At 30.6% G+C, this 10,132-nt stretch overlaps 1 protein-coding gene across 1 annotated transcript; it reads left to right on the top strand.

The window, feature by feature from the left end:
- Positions 1–475: 475 nt before the first annotated feature.
- On the top strand, positions 476–2,436 carry LOC106753918 (chalcone synthase). Its single transcript, XM_014635802.2, has 2 exons — positions 476–760; positions 1,183–2,436. The coding sequence occupies exons 1-2, from the start codon at positions 583–585 to the stop codon at positions 2,178–2,180; spliced, it is 1,176 nt and encodes a 391-aa protein (XP_014491288.1). The 5' UTR covers positions 476–582; the 3' UTR covers positions 2,181–2,436.
- Positions 2,437–10,132: the final 7,696 nt, after the last annotated feature.

A 10,132-nucleotide genomic window follows, 5' to 3' on the forward strand; every position in this document is an offset into this window, starting at 1 on the left:
ACATTAATGGCATGTATTTATTATTATAAAAAATTAGAGCAATGGTTGGTAATAGCATGTCATTGTCAAAAGTGAACAGATTAAAGTAATTATTACTTTTTACAATAGTTTTGTATATTTTTGTTTGGTAGATAATTAGTGAGGCAAGAACAATACTAGTAATTGGTATACTTTTGTTTGGTAGATTAATTTCGCACGTATGAGAAAATTGAAAATGTATTTGTAAGCTGTGATGAGAAGAATGGTTGGTAAACGGTGGTATAACAGTAGAGTGGAGCATGTAATAAATTGCATGGTAGGAAGAAGAGGAACGGGTAGCAAAAGAAGGAGAAGTTGCAATGTTCATGTGGCTCCAAATCTACCGCAGGTTAATCTGCCTACCCCCCAATCCACGTGTCTCTTTATCTGTCCGTCCCTCAAACCTACTCGCTTCCTCATCCTCCTCTCTCAATGCCTCCTTCTATTTATACACGAACCGTCCATTCCCAAACCACCTCACTCACCTTTCATCTCTCTCACTTTCACTCTCACTCTCTTCTAACCGCTTTCTCTCCTTTACCTCTGCCATCCGCACACCTCCAGATGGTCACAGTCGAGGAAATCCGCAACGCCCAGCGTTCCCATGGCCCCGCCACCATTCTCGCCTTCGGCACCGCCACACCCTCCAACTGCGTCTCCCAAGAGGATTACCCCGACTACTACTTCCGTATTACCAACAGCGAACACATGACCGACCTTAAGGAAAAGTTCAAGCGCATGTGTACTTACTCTCAACTCCTTTTATGCTTTATTCATTTTACTCACTTTTCGCATGCCTACACTTAGCGCCATTAGGCTCCTTCTTTTTTTTTTTTTTTAATTCGTTCAGATTTGGAATGTTTTTCTTTCTGTACAGTTTTATATTTTTAATCAGTTATGAAACTAATTTTCTGTCTGAATTTTAGGTCCATTTAAAGCTTACTTTCAGTGTTAGGTGAAACTTGACCTAACCTTTGTAAACTGGTGTTCATGGAAGTTTTAATTATAATAATTAAGCAAGATGAGAAAAATCATTTATTAGTGCACTGGTGATATTGAAAGAATTTGTAGGAAAGGTGTCGTTGAAACAAAAAAGGTGATTTTTGTGGCTGATGTGTTTACTTTTTGAAGTAAAAATTGAGGGAAGTGATTTCAATTGTACAGGTGAAAAGTCGATGATAAAGAAGCGTTACATGCACCTGACGGAGGAGTTTCTGAAGGAGAATCCAAACATGTGTGCGTACATGGCGCCGTCGCTGGACGTGAGGCAGGACATAGTGGTTGTGGAAGTGCCGAAGCTCGGAAAAGAAGCGGCGAGGAAGGCGATAAAGGAGTGGGGTCAACCTAAGTCAAAGATCACACACCTGGTATTTTGCACCACTTCAGGCGTCGACATGCCTGGAGCGGATTACCAGCTCACCAAGCTTCTCGGCCTCAGGCCTTCCGTCAAACGTCTCATGATGTACCAGCAGGGCTGCTTCGCCGGCGGCACCGTGCTCCGTCTTGCCAAGGACCTCGCCGAGAACAACAAGGGCGCCCGCGTCCTCGTAGTCTGCTCCGAAATCACTGCCGTGACGTTCCGCGGCCCCTCCGATGCCCACCTCGACTCCCTTGTCGGCCAGGCTCTGTTCGGGGACGGCGCTGCCGCGATGATCATCGGAGCAGATCCTGACAGGACTGTAGAACGGCCGATATTTGAAATGGTATCGGCCTCCCAGACCATTCTGCCGGACTCTGATGGTGCCATCGACGGGCACTTGAGGGAAGTGGGACTGACATTTCACCTCCTGAAAGACGTGCCCGGAATCATCTCGAAGAACATTGAGAAGAGTCTGACGGAGGCGTTTGCACCGATTGGGATTAATGACTGGAACTCGATCTTTTGGATTGCACATCCGGGTGGACCGGCGATTCTGGACCAGGTGGAGCAGAAGCTCCGGCTGAAACCGGAGAAACTCCGGTCCACTCGGCACGTTCTGAGCGAATATGGAAACATGTCAAGTGCATGTGTTTTGTTCATTCTGGATGAAATGAGGAAGAAGTCGAAGGAGGAAGGGAAGGGTAGCACCGGAGAAGGGCTGGAGTGGGGGGTTTTATTTGGGTTCGGACCGGGTCTAACCGTTGAGACGGTTGTGCTGCACAGCGTTCCGTTGGAGGGGTGAGTGAAGGTGATGGTGATGGTGATGATATATACAGCTTGGTCATAGTATGGAAAATCAGTATATCACTGTATAATAACTACTAATAAGGAAATACCTCCAGAATTTGAAGAAAAATTTGAAGAAAAGTGTGATTATGTTAATTAGTGTCAAATTTGATTAAGGATTGATGTTAGCATAAAGCATATTAGTTGAAAGATGATGGTGTCTGTGAAAGTTTTAGTGCTTAATATAATGCCATTGAATTTGGTTTTGGTTCTTTCAGTGTTAAAATTATAATTATTCATGCTACTGTTAGTAATGTGCCACGATGTCCTTGCCTCTCTCGTCTTTTCATGTGAACCATCAAAGGTTAATAATACCACCTACAAAAACAAAAACAAACATTTTTTTTCTATACAACTATTTTATAACTGTTTTATTATATTTTTTATTCAATAATTTTTTGTATATTTTTATTAAATATAAAAGAAATGGTTAAATAGTTTGTATTCTTAAAAGATCGGATATAAAATTAAATTTTTTCAAATTTTAATATATTTTTATCTTTAAATATTAAAAATAAGGTATATAATTATTTTAATCTAATACTAATTCTTTTTATATGTTACATGTAAAATTTTAAGTCAATTAAATTAAAAAAAAAATTGTATCTATTAATTTTTTAAATTTGAAAATTAAACTATTTCAAAATTTGGATCAAGATAAATTCATTTTGTGTCAAAATTTAAAGGTTAAATGAACAAATTTAACCTTAAAGAATGTCAAAAATGTTATTTTTATTTAAGAAATGAACATGTAAACGAGCATTTTTCTTTAGAAAATTATATATAGTTATATAAATTTAATAATAGGTTGAGAAATTAAAGGTATTAAAGATACCTCCTTAATTAACCTCATTCTTAAGAGAGAAAAGTCAACAGAAAGGTTAACAAATGACTAAGCTATTTCTAATAAAATGTAAATTTTCATAAAATTAGTATTAAAGAACATTTTTTAAGTTTTAAAATGCGAATTTGAATACAGCGTTCTAACAGTGAGTAAATAGTTTTCTGAAATATTTATATTAAAATAATTTATTCTCTTAATAAATGCACATTTTTATAGAGATAAAATAGTTAATTTTGAGACAAAATAGAAATGAAAAAATAACTATTAATCACTTTGGATCTGAATTTTAAAGAATTAAAATGATTTTATTTAATAAATAGAAAATAATTGATTTTGAGGTAAATTTTAAATAAAAAAGTTACTGTTTTATTCAATGATGAGAACATTCTTCAATTTGAATTTTCTTAAAAGTTAAAATTGTAGTAATGTTAGGATTACTTTTATTTTAGTAATACTACAAGGAAATCATTATATAGTAAAAAAAATTAACTAGACACTAATTTAATGTTAAATACTAATTTAAATTCTAGTTCATAATTTAATTATATTTTTTATTAATAATAAAAATTATTTTAGATATTAATAACTTTTAGTATATAAAATAGACTTTAACTTAATTAATATAATAAGTAATTTTTTATTTTAAATTTGATTTTGTAAAGTTAAAACATAAAAACGACATTATAGCTTTTAATACGAGTGAATTTATAACCATAACGTAAATCTATAGTCCTTCCATTTCAAAACAGTAATGGTGTAAACTTATCGCTCACTATATAAAAATATTTAATTAATACAAATTAGTATAAAATACCCTTAAATTTTTAACTACTATAGGACACTTTATTAATTGCTCTTAATTATAGAAATAAATATTATTTAGAAATAATTATTTTGGAAAAAAAAAAGCTGAAAGGGCTATATTTAAAATGATTTTTTTTTTGTCAAAATAACCTTATAATCGATATTACTTTGGGGACTTCAATTATTTTATTTCTTATATGATTTAAACCTTTTTGTTCATCTCATCTCTTGTTTCGTCAAGATAATGTATATAAAATGTTTTAGATAATAATTAATTATCTTATTTTTTTTCTCACGATCGTAAATATTGTTCACCTTTTTAACTTTCTCACATTTTTAAGGAAAAAAAGATTAACTGAAATTATTTTCTATACATTAGATTTAGAAATAAGAGATAAGATATCTATTTATTTTTTATTCTATATTTACAAGAAGAAATCGTGAGGAAATGTATTTTATCAAGTGGTAAGTTATATGCATATACGTACATGTGCATGCGTATAAATTTGAATGATTTGACTAATATCAATTATATGAGAAAATAATACTTTATAGAGAAAAATTCCAAAATATCTCATATGAAATAACGACACTAATATATTTATTAGGTTTTATTGTTTTTTTTTAGTTTATTTTTCGGTTTCTTTTCAGCCTCTTTTATATAAATGTAAAATGAAGAGATATATCACTTCTTGACTTTACGATAGTACTTTATATAAAAGATAATGATAAGAAGTTCTTTTTATTTTCTAAATATTTTATTTATCGTGTTCTCTTTTTATAATAGGGGTTTAATACTTTCATTGGTCCTCATATTTGTATGTCAATCTCAGTTTGGTCCTCAAGTTTTGAACGGTCTCAATTGAGTCATAACTTTTGTAAAAATGCACACATTTTACCCTAACCGTTGAGTTGTCTCAAACGGCGTTAATTGATGCTAAGATGAATTTTTTATTTTAGGCTTAATTCCTCCCTTGGTCCTTATGTTTGTGTGAAAAGCTCAGTTCGGTCCTCAAGTTCCTCAAGTCCTTATGAAATTCAAACATTTTAGAACATTTTACCCCAAACCATTAAGTGTATTGAGATGACATTAACTTTGAATTGAGCTGTAATTTTTTTTTTATGTTTTAAAATCATTAAATCCACGTGGCTATGGTCTTTCTTTTTCCTTCCAATTACTTATCACACTTTTTTCCTCAAGTCCTTATGAAATGCAAACATTTTACAACATTTTACCCCAACCGTTAAGTGTATTGAGACGACGTTAACTTTGAACTGAGCTGTAATTTTTTTTTATGTTTTAAAATCATTAAATCCACGTGGCTATGGTCTTTCTTTTTCCTTCCCATCATTGATCACATTTCATTCATTCCTCCACCCTCAAACCCTCAAACCCCCCGACTCACACCTTTTCTCCCTCTCAAACTAAAAAATGTCGCCGTTGTCGACAGTTCAAAAATTATGACCCAATTGAGACGGTTCAAAACTTGAGGACTGAACTGAGATTTTCACACAAACATAAGGACCAAGAGAGGGTAAAGCTTAACGCTGTTTGAGACAACTTAACGGTTAGGGTAAAATGTGTGCATTTTTACAAAAATTATGACTTAATTGAGACAGTTCAAAATTTGAGGACCAAACTGAGATTTGCACACAAATATGAGGACCAATGGAGGTATTAAGTCTTTATAATATTTAGAGTTTTTCTAGTTTTGTTTCTACTTCCTTCCTTTCATCTTTTATAAGGTGAGGTATTGTTCTTTTTCTTGTGCTTGTATTTGTTTAGTTTTAATATGTTTTTATTCTTTTTATTATGTTTTTTCTTTTTTTTTCTTCTTTTTTCCTTTTTACATTTTGGTGTGTTTACCTATTGCTTAAAATATTGTTTAGTTGTTGTTGATGCCTTTCAGTTCTTTATTTTAGACAAGATTTACTAGCTTTATTTTTTTTCAACTGCTTTATTTGTGTTTATTTACTTTTGTTGTATATCATATAAAATATAAATAAAAGGGAGACACATATACCTCGGGTTAAAATCAATTATTTATGGTAGGTTAATAATAAGGAAGTAAGTATTTGAAAATGATTGTTATGGATGATAAGGTACATGTGTTTTTTTAATCTTCTTACCGTTAAGAGTGGTAAAGCTTGGTCCACCAATTTACAACCTGGTCCGCGAGCTGTCAAGCTATTAATTTTTCAAGTTGGCCTGACCTTTTTTTCCAACCCTTCTTACTGGAGATCAACAAAGTTTTTATCACTTCAATTATGTGTACTTTATCAAAATTTCCACATGATTGTATGTGTTGTAGGATAACCTTATACTCACTATGGTTAAGAAAGAAGATCTAGCTTTGTAGGAGGGTAGGTTGGTAGAGAATGAGATTTATGTCATGCATAATTTTAAAATTCTAAAGAACTAGACACAATATCAAGTATGTGACCATGTTTGTAAGTTATTATTTATTGGTGCTAATGTCATTAAAGTATAACCACTTCCTTATACTCCTATGAAAGCATTCAATTTTAAAAGCATCAAGGAAATCAGGAATAATGACTTTTATACCGATATCTTGATTGGTATGTGTTGATAGTGGGAGCTTAAACCCTTTATATCTTAGTTTTTTATGATGAACAATAAAATGAATGGTTAATGGTTTCTTGCACAACCATTAATGTTGAATGAATCATGCTTAAAACAAGGATAATGATATTTAGACAACATTTTTTTGACAACATTTGAACATTGATCACGTGTCAATCTGTGATTGGTCAAAAATTACTCCACAATCAATAATAATAATCATAAACATTATTGTGAATAGTTTTTTACCAATCACAGATTGACACGTAATCAATGTTCAAATGTTGTAAAAAAAATGTTGTCTAAATATCATTATCCTGAAAACAAATAGTGGGAGCTTAAACCCTTTAAAATTCATGTTTGTGCTTATGATTAATTCCATTAATGTTGAATGAATCATGCTTAAAACAAATCAATAATCTCATATCTCGTATAAATAATCTATTATACCACGTATATAATTTGTTAGATTTTGCTAGATCACTTAGAAAGCTTAATAGGGGCAAACTGCTATGTTGTAATCGATTATACAGGTTGCATGACCGACTAAAACAAAGAAAATGCATAATCTATTATATAAGTGAGATAATATGTTAAGGATAACTAATGGATGACTAATATGGCTAAGTGTAGAAATAATCGATTACATAAGTTTGATAGTCGATTAAAACAGAAAACATAGTCTAATCCATTAGATAAATAACCTAATATGTTAAGACTGTTAAATGAAACAGTAATAGGCTTAAGTGTGTTTAAATAATTGATTATACACATAGGATAATATGTTAAAACTGAGAAAAAACATAACTAATTATGCAATTAACATAATCGATTATAATGCGACAGGATTTGGAAATCCTATATATATGTGACTTGAAACATGTTTCAATAACTTTACAATTTTCAAATACTAACATTTTTGTTGAGCTTTGATTACAAGTGGTTTCAAGAAATATTCTTGGAGGATCTACACTTCATTGGTTGATTACCTATCAAGATTCTTTCAAGACTTTGTACTTCATTGGTTCTGATTGATTTTGCACTTGGAGAGTGTTTGTTAAAGATCAGGTTTGGTCAAACAATCTGTGTGTTGTATCTGTGCGGGTTTGCTAGGGGTTAAGGGTTGTGATTGTTCTTAGTTTGTTGTAAGAAAGTGAGGTTGTTCATCTCTTATATTGCTATATTGATTTTCAGTGGTGAGAGGAGTGCATTGGGAGGGTTGTCTCTGTATTCTTGTATACTCAATCATTATAGTGGATTCCCTTCAACTAAGGTTATTGAAGGAGGACTGGATGTAGGCTTGTGATAGTCGAACCAGTATAGATTGTTTGTGTGTTTGATCTTTATTTACTCTTTCTCTGCTTGTTGATTCATTACTATTTGTTTATTGATTTCAAGAAGCCAAGAACTCATAAAGATTTAAAAAATATCATTAAAAAAAGGGTTAATCCAATTCACCCTCCTCCCCCCTTAACTTGTGATATAAGGCCTTCTTTTCTTACAATTGGCACCACAACTAAGAATTTGAAAGTTATTTGAATTTTAATCAATTGTGTTCACAATTTAATCAATTAGATTGATCCCGATGGTCAATATATCTCAAACCTTTGGAGAAGGTGCATATACAAATAGACCATCACTATTTACAGGTAAAAATTATCCCTTTTGGAATATCAAAATGAAAATCTTGTTAGAATTCGTAGACAAAGAAGTATGGGATGTCGTGATAAATGACCCCTTTGAACCAACTAAAGTTGAGAATGGTAAAACCAAGGTTAAAAATTTCTATAAATGGAATGCTGATAAAAATAGAAGAGTTCACTATGATGTTAGAGCCAAGAACATTATTTCTTCTACACTTACTATTGATGAGTTTTACATAATTTTCATGTGTGCAACGACTAAGGAAATGTGAGATGTCTTGGAAGTAACTCATGAAGGCACCGATGAAGTCAAGAGAGCAAGGAATAATCCTTTGATCTAAGAGTATGAAATTTTTAGGATGAAAAGTAGTGAGACAATATATGATGTACAAAAGAGGTTCACTCACATTTGTAAACCATCTTCTTGCTCTTGGGAAAACATTTGGCAAAGAAGAAATAAATATCAAGATCTTGAAGAGCTTGAATAGAAGCTGACAACCAACATATTTTTGTTATTATTATTTTATTTTTATCTTTTATATAGTTTTAATTTTTTGTGCTAAAATTAAAGTTTCAAAATCTAAAGAAAAATTATTTCATTTTTTTGTCCTTTTTTATCTACCATTAACTGAGGACATGTATTTTTTATTTTTTTTTTAAAATGAATTTATTTGACGAAATTGAGTGTTTACACTAAGAATTGAAGAAAAAAGATGATCAACCTTCTCATAAAAGATGTTGAAAAATTCAATAAGATATTCGAGTAGAGTGAAAAACTCGACAATATTGTCAAGTAACAAAAAGAACTCTACAACACAACCGAGTAAAGTAGATAGGTCAAATAATTCAGTGAAAAGCATGAAAAGCTCAGATAAACCATAGATTCATAATACTAATATAAAATTCCAAAAAAAGTTTTCTATAACTTCAAATTACTTATAATTTTTTAAAAAAGTATTCTACAGCATATAAAATATATTTTTTTTTATTTGCTAGTATCCATAATTATTCATGCCCGATGTAACTCGTTATTATCCTTAATTACAATAATATAACCTAATTTCAAACTCCTAAAAATAAATTAAATGTCAATAAATCAATCACTTTATCATTTACTACTAATAATTATCATAACCTTTTCATTATATCTCATTAAATAATAATTTCATTTTTTTCATATAAATGAAAACTATTATTATTTTCATATAATTTTTCAAACTGATGAAATCAATTATCAGCATTATATTATGATATTAGTTGTATTATCAATTTCATTTATTATATTTAATAATAATAATTACAACAATATAACCTAACTTTTTCACATCTCATTAAATAATAATTTCACTAATTTATTATTTTATATAAAAATAAAAATAGTTATTAATAAAAATAAACTGTGCGTATGTGTCAGTCGATTATTATATAAAAAGAAAATTACAAAGAAATACATGAAAAGGTAAACAATGACTCACATTAATTCACTAATAAAGTTAAATAAAGTAAAATTTATTAGGAAATTGTAATATGAATGTAACTTGAAAATGTAATATAAACTAATATCTCAGATGTTAAACATTTCCACGCAAAAACAAAATTTTGACATTATTAACTAATCCTAATCTAAATGTAAGTTTGACTCCATTTGTTAGATCATACCAGAATGTTTTATCTCATATATCTAGGATGGATATGTAAAAATTTTGTTGCAAGTAACCAAAATGCAAAATATTAAGATGACAAATAATAGAAGTGTAATAATAAAATGGGTTCATTTTTTTTAGGGTGTTGCTTCTTACACCTCTCCAAATGGGCTCTGTACCTCCCTATTAATTTAATTTATTTCAAAAATATTTTACATCTCCCCATTATTTTCTTTATTCCAAAAATACCCTACACATTCCCACTATCTTTAACAATCTTTCTCTCTCTACATTAATGGAGCATTCATGTGGTTCAGATTTGAATTTGTAACATACTACAAAATATAAAATTCATAGGAAACTTCAATATTAGTACTTCTACCATTTCCA

Source organism: Vigna radiata, unplaced genomic scaffold, assembly GCF_000741045.1.
Source record: "Vigna radiata var. radiata cultivar VC1973A unplaced genomic scaffold, Vradiata_ver6 scaffold_7, whole genome shotgun sequence".
In the NCBI taxonomy this organism is placed as follows: domain Eukaryota; kingdom Viridiplantae; phylum Streptophyta; class Magnoliopsida; order Fabales; family Fabaceae; genus Vigna; species Vigna radiata.

Excerpts from the sequence above, each read along its gene's own strand:
- LOC106753918 (XM_014635802.2), top strand. The coding sequence starts at position 583 with ATGGTCACAGTCGAGGAAATCCGCAACGCCCAGCGTTCCCATGGCCCC. Across the intron at positions 761-1,182 it reads GGAAAAGTTCAAGCGCATGT|GTGAAAAGTCGATGATAAAG; the intron begins GTACTTACTCTC and ends TCAATTGTACAG.